Raw genomic sequence first — 19954 nt, forward strand, 5'->3', positions numbered from 1 at the left:
TTCATTTCCAGTACATGTCATGTTTAACTTGAAAATCTGACAAACACCAAGAACACCTGCCCCATAGTTCACAGAATTACTGGGTGGATGAAATGGGACAAAAAGAGGCAAAAGCTCGTGTGTGTTGTAAAGTGCTAAATGACGGTATAAGCAGCCCTCTTGCTCGAAGGAGAAAAGAGGACAGGTAGGATCTCCGTGTCATAGCCCTTGTAAGGACTGCTCAGTAATGATTATCATAAAATTTTAGTTCTTCAAATGTGACGAGCAGAGGCCATAGTACTTTAAACACTTTCCTTAAGAATCAAGATTAACACACACTGTGAATTTAAAAATAACACCTAAAAACAGACACTAGTACATTTCTAACAAATGAGCTCTTTCTATAAAATCAGCTTCCATAACGAAAGTCTTTTGTCACAAGTAAGCATGTTAACAGAGGAATTTATACATGACTAGATTATTAGAATCCTATTTTGTTAGAATTAGGAAAGGCTTAGTTCATCTCTATAAACTGTCTTCCCAGCCTCTTCCCCTCGCCAACCTTTCTTACAACAGGAAAACTGAGATAAAGGTTGAACCCAGACTAAACTGTAGATTCCCTGACTCCTGGTCTAAGGCTCTCTTTGCTATAAAATAATTTTTAATAAAATATTTCAAATATAAAGAAAAGCATAATAACAAATACCTAGATTTTTAAAATGTTAAAAATCATATGCTCAAATCTTTTTTGACAAGAAATGGCACTTTAATGCTTTGAATCTTAAAAAAAAAAAGAATTAAATTATTATATATCAGCAGATGATGCCCATTCCTCTATCCCATTCCCCTACTTCCTTCTCCAGAAATAACCACCATATTAAGGTTGTGGTACATTCTATTCTTCCTGTTCATGTCTGTATACACTCTAGTGATTATATATCCATAAACCACACCATGTTGCCACAAAACGAGTTGGTCTCCAAAATAAGGAGGAGGCCCTCATTCTAGTACACTTGCATGCAATTAAAACCTTTAAGGTTTGGCTGAGTATTTAAAAAAGAAACTAGGGCAGAGCTTAAAGTCTTTTTAAATGATTACCATAGAAGGATCTAGTGATGAATCTTACTATTTAGACTGAAAAATAAATTAGGCAAATATAAAAATTTTAATAAAAACTGTTCTTTTAATCCTTCTCAGGTTAGCACTTCATATTTGTGAAACCCTGGCTTATAATGACCTAGTGTGAATGACCTGTCACTGAACAATAGGGAAAGATGGATTAAGCAATTTAACTAGTAATAACAGTTTCTACTTCTGCTTCAAGGTCCAGCTCAAATGTCACCACCTTAATGAATCTGTCCTTGATCCCATCAGAATTAACTCCTTCAACAGTCATTTATTGAGTGCCAGAGCCCTGTAGATACAAAAGTAGATCAGACCCAGTTCCTGCCCAGGGCTCAGGAATAATTACACAATAGTTTTTGATAAATGCTCTAACAGAGGTATCCATAAAGGGTTAGTGAAATCTATACTTTTCCTGGAGCAATTGGAGAAGACATTACGGAGGAGGCGATATTTGAGCTGCATATTGCAGGACGAGTAGGAGCTCACAAAACAGAAGATAAAAGGTCATTCCAGGTAGGGAGACATTGAACGAGAGGGTACAAAGGATGGTAAGATATCAGTTTTAGAAAGACAACTAAGGATAGACATCAGAGGTACAGGGATAAGTTAGAAGACTAACAACAATTCAAGCAAAAGACGACGTGATTGTAGGCATGAGGTGGGAAGGGGAAGGATTTTAACAAAATTTAGGAGATAAATTTAGCAGAATTTGATGCTTCCTTGGAGGGAAGGAAAGAACATGGAGGAGTTGGGGATGACTCTCAAAGGCTTGGCAAAATGAGTGGGCAGTGAGACCATTAAGTAAAATAGGAAATACCATACAGAAGATAAGAACAGGCCTGGGGAGGGAGGAGGGAGTCAAGTTTCCTTTGAGGCACTTTGAGTCAGCAATGGCACCTCTTCCTTAGGCCTTAAACAATTTCCTTTTCTAGGCCAGAAGTCACCCCTTCCTCTGAATTCCATGGCATGATGCATACCTTTTTCACATCAGACTATTTAAATCCGCTGTATCTATAAGTATTTACAAGTTTGTCCCTACCTTAAACCATGAAGAAAAAGCACTAGGTCTTGTTCTCTGTGTATTGCCCTTATCTCAGAGCCTTATATACAAAAAGCCTTCAGCCAAAGTTTGCATTCTTGAAAAGGGAGCTCCATCAGATACTAGAAACTGTCGGTTAACATTTATCAAAACAATGGCCAAAACTTGTGGGTTATTGACTTACACAAAATATCTAAAGCATCTGGTCTACAGCACCTACTTGTAGATCCTTTTGTGCTTACCTTATCTTACTTTTTTATTTTTTATTTATTTATTTTTAAAGATTTTATTTATTTATGTGACAGAGAGACAGCCAGCGAGAGAGGGAACACAGCAGGGGAGTGGAAGAGGAAGAAGCAGGCTCCCAGCGGAGGAGCTGATGCGGGACTCGATCCCCGAACACCAGAACACCGGGACCACACCCTGAGCCGCAGGCAGACGCTTAACGACTGAGCTACCCAGGCGCCCCTACTTTTTTTTTATTTTATTTTTTAAGGAGGCTCTAGCCCAGCGGGGAGCCCGACGCGGGGCTTGAACTGACAACCCTAAGATCAAGACCTGAGGAAGGGTCGGATGCTCAACCAACTAAGCCATCGGAGCACCCCTATCTTACCTTACTTTTAAACAATCCTGCAAGGTAGTTGTATTCCTATTTTACAGATAAAACTACAGAAGGTCAGAGTGTCTGAATAACTTTCCTGGAGTCACAAGGTTTGCAAGTTGCTGTATCAGGATTTGGGCCGACTGGTTTCTTCACCAGAGTTAAGCTACTCTGTTCTAATTCTCAGTTGGGCTGAAAAGTCTATCTTCTTTGGCTCGGGAGCGGGTAGCACTCTCTGGATGGGCGGGAACTGCGAGAGGGGTCTCACCTCTATCATCCCAGCGACAGTCTAAACCGCCCCCCTCCCAGGAAAGTGCCCATGCGGGCACACCCACTGAAGACGGCAGAGCTGAGGGTGAGCCCCTGCCCAGGAACCCAGCATTTTGCCATAGTCACTCCACGAAAGCGCATGGGATCACCTGACCCTTCGCTCAAGCTATGCCAGCGCTGGCCAGGCTCGGACCCCGAAGCCCCGGGTGGGCGCGTGCGGCCAGGGCTTCCCAGCCTGACCCTGGGGGGCTGGGGGGGAGTGCGCCGGGGGGAGCCATAAATTCTCACAAATACGGGGCACTGGAAAACGGTGGTGCAGTTACCGCCCTTGGGACACTGAAACTCGTCCCGTACCTTCCTTCCTCCGCAGTCCCGTGCGGCGGGCCGGCCTGGCTGGCAGCCCCGGTTCCGCCGACCGGAGACGGAGGTCGGGCGGGGACAGGCCCTGCCCACCGGCTGCGGCGGGAACGGGCGCGGCGAGGGTCCGACAGGGCGGGCCAGGCATTTACCTCAGACCGCTCCGCTGCCCCCCGTAGGCCGCGCCCAGGGCTCCCCCACCGCCTCTCCGCGTTCTCGGTCCAGCCGGACACCTCTGGCCAGGAACCGGACGGCGAGGGAGAGTGAGAGGTCAACAGAACGCTCCTGGGTACCCGTGCGAGGCCTCCAAAGGCCGCAAGTAGAGAGCAGCGGCAGCCCCGGGCGTGCGGCCAAGGCGCGAGGGCCCGGGGCGGTCCCGCTCGTGGAAGGGGCGTGTCCTGGCGCGTGCGGAGGGAGGTGCGAAGGGTAAGGGGCGGTCCCACCCGCGAAGCCCTGGGACGCTGATTGGCTGAGCGCCGTGGAGGCGCGAGGAGGGGGCGTGCCTCACGTGAGCCCTCCAGGGGCCGAAAGTGCTCGGGTAGAGAGGAGAGCGCGTGCGCGGAACTGGTCGTCGGCTCCTCCCTCTCCTCTTTCTGGGGGCAAAGGGTAGGCAGTATTAGTTTGGACATCAGCGCCTCATATCCGCGCTTGCAGACTCCAGCCATGGCGGGGCCTGAATGGGAGTCGCTGGAGCAGTGCTTGGAGAAGCACCTGCCACCCGCAGACTTGCGGGAGGTGAAACGCATTCTCTATGGCAAGGAAACCAGGTCTGGGGCCCAGAGGCTGGGGTGGGGAGACCTTGGGGCCAGCGAGTGTGGGTCTGGGGAACCAAGTAGAGTGCTTCAGGATCTGAAGGGTTCTGAGGGGTCAATGAAAATCTGAGTTGGTGAGCAGAGGCCTTAGGAGATTTAGATGTGATGGCTCTGGGCCTCAAGGGTTGCACAATCCCTGAGTGACCTTTACAAGCCAGTTCTCCCCTTGTTGCCCAGAATTCGGAAGGGAAAAGAACCTGGAGGGGGAAGGACAGATTTTTACACTCTGTGGCTTTCTCTGTGGCCACCCAGTACGCTTTACCTACTTCTAGTGACCAGCAGGACCCTAGAGCCAGGCCTGTGTTCTGGGTGTCTGTCTGGGTCAGTGCCTCCAGCCAGAGCCCCTAGCAAGTCACCTGACTGTCCAGGCCCAGCCCCTACTTCCTGCAGTTACTGGGCCTCTGGAGATCGTTGAAGGTAGAGGCTGACTGAAGCTGGTTGGAGTAGGAACCTTTCCCACTGGCAAGCCACAGGAGTTAGTTACCACAGTCAGTGCAAACTTTTTCCACTCCCAGCCAGTCATGTGCATCACTAGGACTTTCTGAGTTTAGTGCACCGCTGGACGCTGGGTATACAAAGCTGGAAGACACTTTCACTCTTGTTTCTCTTCAATCCACTTTTCTCCAAGCAACTGGAGATGTAAATCATATCTTGTAGCTCCTTTGCTTAAAACTCTGTGAAGGAGGAACACCTGGGTGGCTCAGTCAGCTAAGCATCTGCCTTTGGCTCAGCTCATGATCCTGGGGTCCTGGGCTCCAGCTCCACTTTGTCGGGCTTCCTGCTCAGCGGGGAGCCTGCTTCTCCCTCTCCCTCTGGTCCTCCCCAGCCCTCCCCCCCGCTCCCCCCCCCCACTTGTGTGTGTGCACGCTCTCTCTCTCTCAAATAATGGATGGAATCTTTAAAAAAAACAAGAAACTCTGTGAAGGATTCCCATGGTTCTTAGAATGAAATCCAAACTCTGACCCCATGCAGCTCCTGACTTAATCTCCTTCCACTTCCTTGCCCATTGGTGGGCTCCCCCCTCCCCCACCAACCCAGACTGTGCACTTCCTGACCTTGTGGCAGTGACCTGGAGGCAGGAACCTGATCAACCTGAAACTCAAGGGTATTGATTGGATCAGTGGTTCCCAACCACTGGCTGCAGTGGAGTTACTGCAGGGAGGCCAGATCTCAGATCTGAGAGAACATAAAGTGAACTTTACCATCTGCTAGTGAGCAGAGCTAGTGGACGGTGAAGGTAGAACAACTGCCTTTGGGGGTAGGAGTGGTACAGAACTCTGTCGAAAACGGCTCTTCATACCCAAAGAGGGATACCCGGGACTGGATGACCTTCAAGGTCCCGCCAGTGAAATCATGCTGGGCTACTACTTTCCACCGTACCTGTCAAGAAGGAAGCCTCTTAGAGTTGAAGGTGTTGAAAGTGTCTTAAAGCAAGGGTCTCAGGATGGGAATAGGTTTTGTTTGGGTTTTTTTGAGGATGAGGTGGGTATGTTCTTCTGGGAACAGAGATGGAGAGAGTCTGTGGTGTCAGAGAGAGGAAGAGAGAAATAAGTTTTTCCTATAGGTGATTGGCTGGGGCACATTCTAGAGACTGGGATAAGGACTGCCTTGCAAGAGAGACCTTGTGTGGGCATTTGGATCTCGCCAGAGTGGAGAGGAATTATAATGGGTGGTAAAATGAGAGCCAATACCCACTGGCCGGTGATGACTGGGCCTCATCAAAGGGCTTGGCTTACAATAAACTGTTCATGAAAAGTTCTCTTCCAGTCAGCACTGAGGCCTTTCAGGCTTTACCTCTGGGGTATTATCCTTTGTACTTGCTCAGTCCTTGCTTTTGGGTGGGATTTGGACATGCACAGGATTGTGAACTAAAGATGGAAAATCATTAGTCATTTAAAAAGTCTTCTCCCTCTTAACCCCCTGCTCACTCCTTACAGCCTGACTGACATGGCCACCTCTGTGAGGGCCTGGTGGAGCCCGAGTCTTCAGCCCTTCCTCAGGACTCCTGACTGCGTTCCACGCAAGATCACCTTCTTTCCCAGTTAATTGCTGTGCCAAGCACAAAGACTATCTTTAGTAAATGTTTGTTAAGTGAATGAGCTAAATGGGCTTTTGCCTGGGCCAGGCAGATAAAATCCTCAAAGAGCATGGACTCTCAATTTTAAGACAACCAGAACCAAGAAGCATTTATTCATTCAACAAACATTTATTGCATGTTTCTTTTTGTCCTGGGCACTAGGAGTACAAGGATAAGTAAGCCATGGGTCCCCCCCAGCCGGAGGGGCTTTCCACCTTTTGATGGTTGTCCTACATGGTAAGAGAAGGATGCAAGGAGAGCTGGAGAGAGTATACATGAACAGGGTGGGGGAGGTTCAGAAAGGCTTCCCAGGGGCGCCGTGCTTAGACAGTATTCTGAAGAAGGTGGAGAAGTTGGTTTGGAGACAGGAAGGGCTCAGGTACTCCAGGTCAAGGCCCAGACACCAGGGAGCGTGCTCATTCAGGGGCTGCAGGTGTAGAATGCTGTGGGAAGGAGGCAAAAGTAGCCATGGTAGGCCCAGGGCTCTGCACACCATGCTGAGGCAGCGGGACCTGTCTTAATGGTGGTGGGAGTCTGTAAAGAACTTGAAAAGAGCAGGTGAGAGATGAGGAGGCCCAAAGTAGCAGAGTGCCTGGGGGCCAAGAGGAGGACGGGTCCAGAGGTCTTGGGAGGTCAGCAGGCGGTGCGGATAGCCAGCGCAGCAGGGGAGGCAGCTCATGCTGCTTTCTGGCTTGGACCCTCAGGTGGCTGGTTCATTCATCTGAGGAGGAGCAGCTTTGGAGAAGTCTGAGCAGTTGAATTGGGGATGCTGTCCACTTTCCTAGGCTGCTGGAACAAATTACCACACACTGGTGGCTTAAACATTTAAAAGAAATTTATTCTCACAGTCCTGAAGACCAGAAGTACAAAACCAAGATGTCAGCAGGGCCACACTTCTCCAAAGGCTCTGGGGGAGAGTCCTTCCATGCCTTCTCTGTTTCTGGTGGCTTGTGGCCTCCCTTATCTTGTGGCAGCATCACCCCAATCTCTGCCTCTGTCTTCACATGGCCTTCTCCTCTTCCCCTGGTGTCTCCTCTGGGCATCTCTCTCTCTCTTTTTTTTTTAGGATTTTATTTATTTATTTATTTGACAGAGAGAGAGACAGCCAGTGAGAGAGGGAACACAAGCAGGGGGAGTGGGAGAGGAAGAAGCAGGCTCATAGCAGAGGAGCCTGATGTGGGGCTCGATCCCAGGACCCTAGGATCACACCCTGAGCCGAAGGCAGACGCTTAACGACTGAGCCACCCAGGCGCCCCACCTCTGGGCATCTCTTATAAGAATACCGGTCACTGGATTTAGGGCTTGCCCGGATAATCCAGGGTGATCGTATCTTGAGATCTTTAATTACATCTGCAAATGTCCTTTTTCCAAATAAAGTCTCATTCACAGGTTCTGGGTGTTAGGCTGTGGATGTATCTTTTGAGGGCCACAGTTCAACCCACTACAGGGACTGTGCAGAGGTGGTCCTCACTGGGGGAGGCTGGGCTTCGGATTGTCCTCATTCCAGGCGGAAGAGTAGGTGCAGAGTGCGACAGGCCCAAGGAGGGATTCCGGAGAACCTGCTGTTAAAAAAAATCAGAGGAAGTGGAGACTTTGCATGGTACTCCAGAGGTGAGGAAGTAGGGATTGGGGAGGTAGGGCCAGAATCAAGGACACCAAGCAGGATAGAGACAGAGTGTCAGAGGGCATAGGGAGGTCTAGAAGGGTGAAGACAGGAGTGTGAGTCTCTCCCACTGCTAAAGCCAACCAGAAGGCTGGTGGCAATTCAGAGTGGGGGAGTGGGCCCCAGAGAACAGGGGGCTGGGGAAGGTGTGGGAGGCGAGGGCTTTGGGGAATGCTCCCTATAAAGTGAAGGTGAGGAGAGCAAGTGAGGTAACAAGAGGGACCCACAGAGAGTATTTCCTTTGTTTTTTTCTCTCTGTTATTTATTTTTTTAATGGGAGAGATTCAAATAGCTTTTTTTTTTTTTTTTTTTTTTTTTGAGAGAGAGAGCATGGGGCGGGGCAGAAGGAGAGGGAGAAGCAGACTCCCTGCTGAGCACAGAGCCTGAGGTGGGGCTCAATCCCAGGACCCTGAGATCCTGACCTGAGCCGAAGTCGGGAGCTTAACCAACTGAGCCACCCAGGTGCCCCTCAAATAGCTTTAATGGTGGATGTGGTAGGTCTGTAGGAGACAGGGAGAAATGTCCAAGCTATGCATATTGTTAAGTATGCAAGTGGAAGAGCAGAATATACAGGACACGAATGTGGTTTACACACATATAGGAAAATATTGGAGAAATACCTACAACATTATTAAGAGGGGTTGTCTCTGAGATTCGGGACTGGAACTGAGGGGCAGGATGGAGAGGGGAACTCAGTTTTCGTTTGATGTCCTTTCCACTGTTTGATTTTTTTCTCCCACAAGCATGTGTTTCTTTTGTAGCAAGGCTCTAGTTTAATTATTTAAAACACTGATGGTAAAGAGCTATTAGAGGGGAAAGATGAAGTTCTAGAAGCTAGAGGTTGCAGAGGAGGCAGGAGCTGGGCTCCCTCAGGCGAGGTCTGCCTTGACCCTGGTGGGGGAGGTGGGGACCAGGGGAGGGGCCCAGGAGGGTGTGTTGGGGCCAGAGCAGGAAGTGATGGGCTTTCCTCCTTGACATTAAAGGTGAGGCCATGAGGGGCCTTGGAATCAGGGTAAGGGACAGTAGGGCACAAGGCCGACTATAGGGACCTAGGGAGGGTTTCCTTCTGAGGTTGTGGTTCATCTAGTGGTCTCTGCCTCACCCCCCTGCCAGGCCATAGCCGGTCTATGGCCCACCTCATCCCTGTGCCAAGCCTTTGGTGGGCACAGCACTTGTTTATGGACTGGGGCTCGAGGGCTGTTGGGTTCTCCAAACCTAAGCGGGGCAGGACATGGTGATGGACCATTTGGATAACAGGAAGGTGGAGGTGACTAGAGAACCTGAGGGTGGCTCTGTCTGTGTGAGGATGGAGCAGCCTGGCCTGCGCCATCTCAGGCCTAGGAGAATGAGGGTCCACAGGGAGCTGGGTGGGGGAGGGATGGAGGCAGGACTCAACACAGTGACAAGGCAGGGAGGCCCCATGTCACAGAATAACGGGGCTCATGGAGGTGGAAAGATAGGGAGAGCGAACAGCTGTGGGCATTGGAAAAGGAAAGACAGCCAGGGGCTGAGGGACATCTGTCATCCAGGTGACAGCTACAGGTGTGCTTGCAAAGGTGAGACAAGATCTCTTCCATCTGGTCTCTTCCTGGAATGAGACCCAGGTGGAGGACAGACTGCCAAGATGTCTGCCAAAGGACAGTCCTGCTCCCCCGCCCAAGGACCTGAGGGGAAACGGACACACAGAGCCGTTCTCCTTTTTCTCCTGCCCTCCATGGTGACTTGTCCTGGGGCTGAGGTCTGTAGCAGGGGGAGCCTTCTGCTTGAGGGCTGGAGGACTGTGTCTGAGGCAATCACGGCAAGGGGAGGCACGGTGTGGGCACTGCTGCTATTTCTAACCTGCTAAAGTGAACGGAACCCTGACTAGTTGAAAAGCAAGCTGATTGTCAGGGGTGGAACCCAACTTGGAGCTGTCAGGGCCGTCACATGGAAACCGCCTGGCAGGGGGCGGCAACAGGGGGCTTGGGCTGACAGGGCTGTGATTTTGAAAGAAACGTCTTTAAGAAAGTGATTTAAAGTAGGAGAGAAATATTATTATTAGATAATGGCTGTCAGGTTATTTTTTGATGTGTTCTCTGAGTATTTCATAACCATCTCGCCCCTAGATGGTAAGGCCTTCCTGGCCAGAGGCCATGTCCCGTGCACCTGCAGGGTTTGCCTCAGCACACGGCATCCAACCAGCATCAGGAGGTGTTTGCCGTTTGGCCGGTGGTCACTTAGGTGGAAGGTTTTATAAATAATCCATTTGCTTTTATTAATGAACCACAACCCAGAATGAGTGCCTGCGCCTTTGGTCTGGACACCTGGGTCCCACCAGATCCCCCCTCCCCCGCACCGGGCATGGGACTGCCCCTGGCGGGAGCAGCAGCAGAACAGGGTGGGGGGGAGGGACTCACCGGAGACCTGTAACCCTTAGTGGCGAGTGGTCACAGGGTGCCCTTCATGCTATCAGACCCGGCCCTTCCACCCAGCCATCTCCTAAGCCCCGTTCTCAGCAGTCACTCTGTCTTATCACAGCATGCCCATCCCCCAGGCTCAGCAGAGCCCTCTGATTCTAGTCCACAAACATTTGTGGAAATCCATTGCTTCTCTTCTGTGCTGACTGCTGAGACTTTAATCTCCACCCTGAGGTCAGCAGCTCTGAAACATCAAGCTCTTGACCAGTCACCCTGCAGCCCCCCGCCCTGCTCCTCGGCTTTGACAGGCCTGCACGGCGCCTCCCTGGTGAAGTCCACACTTGGTGTAGTGCCCATTCTCCACCAGGCAGGGCCCTCCCTCCTCCTGGCCCCCGCTCCAGCTTCCCACAAGTGGGCCCTGGCACTGGGTTGCCACATGTGCCTCCTCGCCAGATGCCCCCGCCTCCTCTCTACCTGATAGGGGACTACAGGGGGGTTAGAGGGGAATTTGCAATCCAGCAGACCTCATGCAAACCGTTTTCCATCTTTCCTGCCCATTTAGGAAGCTTGAGCTGCCCGGCAGGGCTTTTGAAGCTGCCTCCAAAGGGGACTTCGAGCTGCAGGGATATGCCTTTGAGGCCGCGGAGGAGCAGCTGAGGGCACCTCGGACCGTGCGTGTGGGACTTGTTCAGAACAGAACCCCCCTGCCTGCAGATGCCCCTGTGGCCAAACAGGTGCTGCCTCTTTTGACTATAAATATATAAACGGAGCTGCTGGCCGGCTCTGTGTTTTCCACACGTCCACAGTCCCTGGGTGGCTGCTCACTGCAGAGCCATAGGTGCCATGAGTGGTCACCTAGGTGCCTCTGCCCTGGCCACCCCTCTTCCCTGTAGCCCGCATCTCTGGCTTGTCTTTCTCTTCTGGCTCCTACCCTCTCTTTGCCTGCCTCTCGCTCCTCGCTGTGTTTTCCACCTTCCCTTCCACGTCCTCTCTTGTGAATATCTGAAGTTCCGTTGATCAGTTGGGAGGGTGCCCTTTGTCTGGCTCATGCTTTTTCCGGAACTCTGCCTCTCACTCTTTCGCCAGAAGGGTACCTGCCAGCACACACCAGTCAGGACCTGTCTGTCCATCCGTGATCCCGAGGGTGGGGACTCACCAAACCCAGATGTCTGTCAGCTGATGGTGCCTCGGGGTGGCGGCAATATGATACGCATTTCCTTATGACCTTATGGTTAATAAAAATGTGACAGCATCTTGTATGTCCCTAAAGAAATATGTTGTCACAGACACAGGAGATCTGTTGTCTACACTTCTTCACAGCGTTCTTCCAGCTGTTCAGACTTCTAAGGCTTTCTCTGCAGAGGTTTCCTGGGGATACAGCGTGCCTCAGAACTCCTAGGGGTTCTCGAGAAAAGGTCAGTTGGACTCCAGGTCAAGTTCTGCAGCATCTTTCACTTCGGTCCTTCTGCTTTTGCTGGATTAAAAGATTTCTGGTTCTCAGGTCACTTTTTGTCTCTGGATTAATTGTGAATACGTTTCCGTAACCATCTCAGACTGTCAAGGGCAGGGACGCTGTTCTCCCCCCCCACGGCACCTAGGAGCACATTCTGCACCCTGTCAGCACCTAGCAAATATCCAGGGAGCCTTGCTGTGCAGTGTCACAGGGGAGAGACCGCATCGTGAAGAGTTGGTGCTCTCTGGGTTTTCAGCCTGTCGTCTGGTCTTTCTCTAACAAACACTTCCAGACATCTCCTGGGAGCCAGGCATGGTGCTGAGGACACTGAGAAGATGAAGACACTTTCCTCCTGCCCCTAAGGAGCTCGTGGGGTGATGGGAGTGACAGACAGTGGAGGAACACAAGAGCACAATGGGAACAGTGCCACCATAGGGACCTACCGGGGAGTGCTGTGGCACCCCTGATGCTCAGCCCTTTGCTGGGAGGTTCACTCCTCTGTGGGTGACGCATGACATAAATAACACATCCAGGGAAGGTTGGGTGGAGTGGGGAAGTACATTCCTGAAGGAGGATACACCTGGAAAATGGGATCCATTCATTCGATGATAAGATACACACAGGAAAATGGAAGTGGCAGGACAAGTCGTGCCAGAGCCTTGAGTGCAGGGTGGTAGAAGGTGGACTATGTCCCGAGGTGAAAGGAGCAGTTATTCCAGGGGATGACCAAGGTGTGCCCTGTGTGTGGGACCCTCTGGCAGTAAATAGCAGATAAGCTTTGCACTCCACTGAACAAGCCCTCAGGGCAGATGGGGTTCTCCCCATTCTCCAGGTGAAGAAACTGAGGCTCTGAAAGGCAGCATTGAGTGTGTGGGACCCTAGAGCCTCTGCACCTCCACCTTTTATTTATTTATTTGTTTATTTAGAGCAAGGGGGTGAGAGGGCAGAGGGAGAAACTCTCAAGCAAACTCCCCACTGAGTGCGGAGCCTGACACGGGGCTGGATCCCACAACTCTGAAATCATGACCAGAGCCAAAATCAAGAGTCAGACACTCCATCGACTGAGCTACCCAGGCGCCCCATGCACTCCCACCTTTTACTGCAGATTTTGGACTTAATGCAAGTAGGATAGATCAGAACCTCCCCACCCTCCTCATCCTCTTGCAGCTGACTAGGCGGGGGGTTGTTCCGCGTTCGTGGGGATGAGCTCTGCAAATGGTCTCAACCGACAGAAGAGCATAGGTTCTAATCCTTGCTTTCTGAATCGCCAGGTCACCGCTCTTCACAGACGCATAGAAGCCATCGTAGAGGTGGCCGCAGTGTGCGGAGTGAACGTCGTCTGTTTCCAGGAAGCGTGGAGTAAGTCTCTGCTGGGGTTGCTTTCTCTGCTGCCTTCAGACAAAAGTGTGTGATCTCCGTGTCACCAAGAGGACCACTCAATTTTTTTAAAATCTCTTCTTCTCTCATCTATAGAAAGGTTCTTCTGTCAACACTAGAAAGCCAGGCATCCTGGCCTCCATGCACCCCAGTCTGTTGTCTGGTCCTGCCAGTTCTTCCTCCCAAGTTGTCCTGAACCCATTCAGTCGTTCCTCTCCACCTTCTCACCACTGCCCTGGCCCGACGAGCCATCAGCTCACACCTTGGCTTCTGTAATTGCTTCTAGCTGGTCTCCCGGAGCTCTCCACTTTGGCCCCTTCTAACTGGCTGTTCACACCTTGTAGGAAAGATCTTGACAAAACTCAACTCTGTACTGCTTAGTCTGTTCCTTCCCCCATCTCTGCGGCCTCACCTCTGCTGGGCTCTGCCCTGACCTCCCTGATCCTGCACTCCCCTACGGCCCCCTCTCCCTCCACCCAGGCCACTGCAGCAGCTGCTCCCTCCGCCTGCCTGGCCCTCATCCCCCTCGCCATCCCCTCCCCCTCTCCTTGCCTTTTAGACCCTGTCCAACCTTCAGAGCCCAGAAACTCAGAGCCCACCTCCCTATCTAAAGTTACATCCCCGTAATATACCCCTGGTACCATATGCCTTTATTTTATTTTTGTCAAAGTTATACATGCTCATGGTTGGGAGTCAAATGGCATGGTCTGCAAGTTCTGTTACCAAAAACTAGCTGTCCTCCCCGGAGGCAACCACTTTCTACTCTTTGCTGGTTCTTTGGAAATCTACCTTTGTGTTGCTACTTCCTGATTTTTCAGGTTCGCACTACTAACTTCCCACTGTGGAAGAAGACGGCATTAGTCCCTTGCCTCCTCTGTCCGCTCTACTCACACATACCCTTCCTATCTTCCATCCATTCTCTGCCAAGACATTTTGTAGATTTAGATTTCTTTTCCTGAATCACTTTGTTTTCCCCAGAATTTGCTTTGTTTTCTGCACACCTACCCCAAATTCGACCCCAAACTACTTCCAGCTTCCTAAATCCTTTTGAGAGGTTTAGACTTGTGAAGCTGTTTGTTGGTTCCATCTCCTTTTTTTCTTTAATTTTAAGTTTTCGTTTTAATTCCAGTTAGTTAACATGCAATGTTACGTTCATCTCAGGTGCACAATATAGTGAGTGATTCAGCAGTTCCGTATATCACCCGATGCCCATCACAGCAAGTGCACTTCTTAATCCCCATCACCTATTTCCCCATATCCCCTACTTGGTTCCATCTCCTTAAAGGAATTGTCCCCGGAGCCTTCTGACTCTGCTCTGGTCTGAATTAGTTGCCCTCTCTGCTGGCTGCACAGCTGTCATCCTGGGATTTCTCTTCACCATCATGCTGGGGAGTTCCTTTATCTTGCTCTTGTGTTTCTCCTATCCCACATCTTCCTCTTTCTTGCTTTCTTCCCTCTTTTTGGTTGAATAGTTTTCTGAGAAAGAACACATAGGAGGTAACCTTTTTGAGACCTTGCATATCTGAAAATATGTTCCTCCTGCAACCAGGTTGATAGTTTGGTTGGGTATCAAATTCTAGGTTAGAAATAATTTTCCTTTGACAGTTTGAACACAGTGCTCCAATGTCTTCTGGCTTTGGGTGTTGTTGACTAGTCGAAAGCCATTTTGACTAATTACCCATTGCATATGATCTGTTTATTTTTCTCTAGAAGGTTGTAGAATTTTCTCTTCTCTAATGCTTTAAAGTTTCATGGTGAGATGCCATTGTGTGTATCTATTTTACTTTTTTTTCATTAAGTCATCAAATATTTATTAAGCACCTACTATATGCTGGGTGCCACCATAGTTACTTGAGATACAGCAGCAAGCCAAAAAGACAGACACCTCTGCCCTTAGGGTGCTTCTTGTGGGGAATGGGGAGACAGTACAAAGTATGTGTGTATCTATTTTAATCCATTATTCTAGGAACTCATGGGTTCCTCCAGGCTAGAAATCTCGGTCCTTCAGATCTACTGTTCATTAGTGATTTTCTGCCCTCTTTTTTCTTTCCTCTCTTCCTGATCCTCTTACTATTAGGATGTTAGAACCGTTAACTAGATCTCTAATTTTCTGAAGTATTTCCTCCTATTTTTCATCTTTGCCTTTTTGCTCAGTTTTCTGGTAGATTGTATCTTAATTTGCCATTCAGCCTTTTATTCAGTCTTTTGTTTCTGCTGTCATATTTTGAATTTACAAGAGTTCTTTTGGTCTGAGATTTCCTGTTTTATGACATCCTGTTCTTATTTTATAATCGCAGTACTTTCTCTTGTCTCTGAGGACGTTAGGTAGCATTTTTTTCTCCTTGCATGTTTCCTACTTACTCCAAATTGGTCTTTTCCCCCCAACTGCTTATATTTTAAGAATTGGGGGTTAAAAAGCTGATTGCAAGCTCTGTTTGTGGGAAGAGCTCCTTCCCACTGAGCTTCGTGATAGGACGACTTGGTTTAGCTGTTTGTTAGCTAATCCTTCATAGTAGTGTTTTCAGGCTGGTCATAGTCCCCAGAGAAGACTCTTCTTACCTCCTGCCAAGAAAAGAAAGAGGATAGGGGTCCAGTGTGCCAGTGTTTATTGAATCCCTCTATTTTTGACACTCTACTCGTCTTCATCTACCCTGGGCTTCCCCAAGGCCAGAGGCCTTCTGCTTAAGCACCTCCAGAGAATGAGTGTCTAGCCTTCTGCTGGGGTGGGAGGGACTCATGCTAGCCTTGTGCAGTGTAGGAGGGATCTGGGCTTCCGCCTGCTTCTTAAGCAGACTTTTGACCAATTTTTGTTTGTCACTCCTCCCTGCTTCCCTACCTTCAGAGCCTGGTGGTGCCCCTGACTCCTAAACTTTCCAAGGGTATATGGTGGAGAGCAGAGTGTTTCCTGGCTTCCTTGACTGCTGGGAGCCTGAATTTTCTGGGTCTATTACAATATCTACCTTCATCCCTCGGCTCTCCAGCTTCCCGTGTTTTGTTGCTCTTGCCCTTCTCTCAGTGTTTCATCCTCGTGGGTTTGTCCCTTTGCATAAAAATCCCTTTGCTGTCATTTGGTGCGGTCGCAGAAAAGAGCAAAGGTGTGCATCCAGTCTGCCATCTGTACGCAGACGTTCATCTCGTTTTCCACGTTCCTGGTTACTTATACTTCCACTCATTTGGGCAACACTTTTGATTTGTCTGCCTCTTCCATTAGACCATAAACTCCATGAGGTCATTGTCTGCGTGGTGTTAGTTTATTTTTCCCATTCTAATTATCATTCCTATTTTTTTAAAGTTAAAAATATTTAATCGTGGTAAAATATATATAACATAATATTCATCACTTTAACCATTGGCAAGTGTACAATTCAGTGACATTAAACCATTCAAAGTCGTGTAACTGTCACCACGGTCTATACCCAAAACATTTTCAACATCTCCAACAAAAACTCTGTACTAATTTAACAATACCCCTCCCTCCTGCACCTCTGATAACCTCTGTTCTACATTCTGTCTCTGTGAATTTGATTACTCTAGGGACCTCATGTAAGTGGAATCATACAATATTTGTCCTTTTGTGACTGGCTTATTTCACTTTAGAATAATGTTTTCAAGGTCTGTCCATGTTGTGGCACATGTCAGAATGCCCTTCCTTTTTATGGCTGCATAATATTCCACTGTATGGATAGACCACAGTTTGTTTATCCATTCCCCAACCCCTGTTTTATCTTTAAAAAAAAAAAAAGATTTATTTATTTATTTTAGACAGAGAGAGCGAGTGCAAGTCAGTGGGGGAGGGGTGGAGGGAGATGGAGAGAGAGATCTCAAGCAAACTCCCTGCTGAGCAGGGAGCCCGACATAGGGTGCAATCCCATGACCCTGAGATCATGACGTGAGCCAAAATCAAGAGCCAGATGCTTGACTGACTGAGGCACCCAGGCTCAGTTTTATCTTTAAATGTTTTATCTTTAATGAACAATCCCTGCTACATGACAGACAAAATGTTTCCTGGATGGTTTAACCAACTTCTTCTTTTTCTTGGATCTGGAAAACTCCCACTCATCCATCAAGGCCTAGCACAGACACCCCCTTCTTTGGGGGACCCTGGGAACTCACCTGCATAGAACTGAGCACTCTGTGAAATCGTGCAGCCACACAAGGTTATAATTCCATTCCCCGTCTAGGCTGGCAGCTCCTGAGGGCAGGGCCAGGTCTAAATTTAGAGCCTGACTCATGGGAGTGTTGGTTCAATAAATAAGGAACCCTCTTCTCTAATCTGAAAGCTGTAGTTGGACTTTGCAGCCAGCCTCCCCCCAACCTCCATTCCACATTCCTCTTCGGAAAATTTGTTTACAGAGGTTGTGTAAACAGGAAAAGAAGCCATTAAAATGGAAATGGAGAAATCTGGAGAGCTTAGCAACCTGAAATGAAGTCAGAAAGGGAGGTTTTATTCTCTTGGGGTATTTGAGTCTCTCCTAATGTGCTGAAAGCTGAGAATAAATGGTCATTAAGGATCTTTTTTGTCATTAACGGCTTTTTTTGTTGGCTTCCTTAAAATAGTTTATCCCTCTTTCCTGTAGGCAAGCCTGGGGAGTCTTGAGCCTGATGCCAAGGCCCCTGGGGCTGTTGCTGGCAGATCCTGGGTGGCCAAGATGGTGGTGGTGCCCTTGGTAGCCTCTTCACACTGGTACTGTCTTAGGACCAGTGATCCTACGACTGAAAGGAATTGGAAGACTGATGCTTCTTTCTCTTCCTTCTCTGTGAAATGAGGAGAGGCTCCCCTACTTCACAAGGATATGGGGACCAGCTGCGTATTACTGGGCCCATGGCCCACGTTTGGGAAAGGTTGACTACAATTAGTAGCCCCAAATAGGCCGCCCGCCCGTGCTGTGACCCCTTAAGGCACTTGGCATTCACATCACACTGCTTCCTGAATACCCTCCCTGCAGGCTAGTCAGTTCAGAGCAACGTGAACCATAGCAAACATCTGGAAACTTCCATTAGGCTAATCTCCCTGAAAGAAATGGACTTGGGTTATTGGAAGGAGGAAGGTCTAAAGAGTATACGGAATTGGTCCAAACAAAGAATTCAGTACTCCAAAGCAAGAAGAAAAAGGCAAACAGCCCATTAGGAAATGGGCAAAGAGTAGGAACAAGACTGCCTGGAGGATGAACCCAGAAAGGCCAGTGACCATGTGGCAAGGTGCTCCACCCACAGGTGATAGGGGAAATACATTTTTAATCGTGGTGCTATGCCAGCTCACACCATCAGACGGGCGGACACTAAAGAGTATGGCTGAGGCTGGGGAGCAATGGAACACGCGTAGCCCAAAATCCCTGTACTCACCCCCATTGCAGCCTGCACCCTCCCCCACAAAGGCAAGCATCATTTTGAGCCCAGTATGTGTAGCGTTCTGTGAATTGTTACTATGTATGTAGGTACCTGCTGTTTGAAAAATAAAAAGCAAACAGAAATCAGTTTATGAATTTCATGAAATTTTTTATTTAATTAGCCCCCGATGGCATCTAGCCAGAGAACATGGGAATAATGCATTTATCCGTGGGGAGCATTCAGTCCATCATCCAGTGGTTCCCAGACTTCTTGTGGGAGTTCATTAAGTGAGTGGCTTTTCTTGTTCCTGAAGAATCCTCTCTATCCCGTGAGGAGGAACATTTCTATGGTGACGTTCCCAGGGTCCCCAGTGCCATCCTCAGTGGCCCTCTGATACCTTCCCCAGGGAGTCTTGGCTGTGCTTCCACCAACCCACAGATTGGCCAGCAGTTTGGGATCTAGAGTAAAATATACGTAGGATCAACTTTACCATTTTAGTCATTTTTGTACGTTCACACTGTTGTGCAACCATCACCATCATCCATCTCCAGAATTTTTTCCTCTTCCCAACTCCCACCCAGCCCCTGGCTACCACCATTCTAATTTCTGACTCTATGAATCTGGCTATCCTAAGTACCCCGATATAAGTGGAATCCTATAGCATTTGTCCTTTTATGACCAATGTTTCACTTAGCATAATGTCTTTGAGCCTCACCCATATTATGGCATGTGTCAGAAGTTCCTGCTTTTTAAGACTGAATAAGATTCCATTGTATGGCTACAAACCACATTTGGTTTATCCATTCATCCATCAATGGACACTTGGGTTACTTCCATCTTTCAGCTGTTGTGAATAATGCTGCTATGAAATGATTATGCACATATCTATTCAAGTCCCTGAAGTGTTTGTTCCCTAAATTCAATTGTTTGTTTGTTTTTGTTTAAAAGATTTTATTTATTTATGTGACAGAGAGAGACAGCCAGCGAGAGAGGGAACACAAGCAGGGGGAGTGGGAGAGGAAGAAGCAGGCTCCCAGTGGAGGAGCCTGATGTCGGGCTCGATCCCGGAACACCAGGATCACGCCCTGAGCCGAAGGCAGACGCTTTAACGACTGCGCTACCCAGGCGCCCCTAAATTCAATTGTTTTTAAGACTGTAGTAAAGAAATCTGGCCCAGCCCCTTGTTTTGCTAGGAAGCCTAGAAGGTTAGGGTCTGCCCGGCACCCACATTCAGGGACACAGGACTCGGAAACCAAGCTGAGACACTCGGGAGCCTTGTTACCTTGTGGAGACCCTCAGCTGTTGGGCCAAGGAGCGCCCCTCAGAGGCCACGAGCATTGGATGTGATCCTCACTTTCTGCTCTTCACAGCTATGCCCTTTGCCTTCTGTACGAGAGAGAGGCTTCCCTGGACAGAATTTGCTGAGTCCGCAGAGGATGGACCCACCACCAGGTTCTGTCAGAAGGTAGGACGTTGA

General features: G+C 49.0%; 1 protein-coding gene across 2 annotated transcripts in view; it reads left to right on the plus strand.

The window, feature by feature from the left end:
• The first annotated feature begins 3913 nt into the window (after positions 1-3913).
• UPB1 (beta-ureidopropionase 1) overlaps positions 3914-19954 on the plus strand; it is a 29606-nt gene continuing 13565 nt past the window's right edge. For both annotated transcript variants that reach the window (XM_057305805.1, XM_026487878.4), the window contains exons 1-4: positions 3914-4138; positions 10882-11053; positions 13044-13131; positions 19848-19942. In XM_057305805.1, the coding sequence (XP_057161788.1) occupies positions 4035-4138; positions 10882-11053; positions 13044-13131; positions 19848-19942 (459 nt within the window). In that variant the 5' untranslated portion in view covers positions 3914-4034. The remainder of the gene's footprint in view (positions 4139-10881; positions 11054-13043; positions 13132-19847; positions 19943-19954) is intronic.

This window comes from Ursus arctos, unplaced genomic scaffold (genome assembly GCF_023065955.2).
Source record: "Ursus arctos isolate Adak ecotype North America unplaced genomic scaffold, UrsArc2.0 scaffold_34, whole genome shotgun sequence".
NCBI classification, from domain to species: Eukaryota; Metazoa; Chordata; class Mammalia; order Carnivora; family Ursidae; genus Ursus; species Ursus arctos.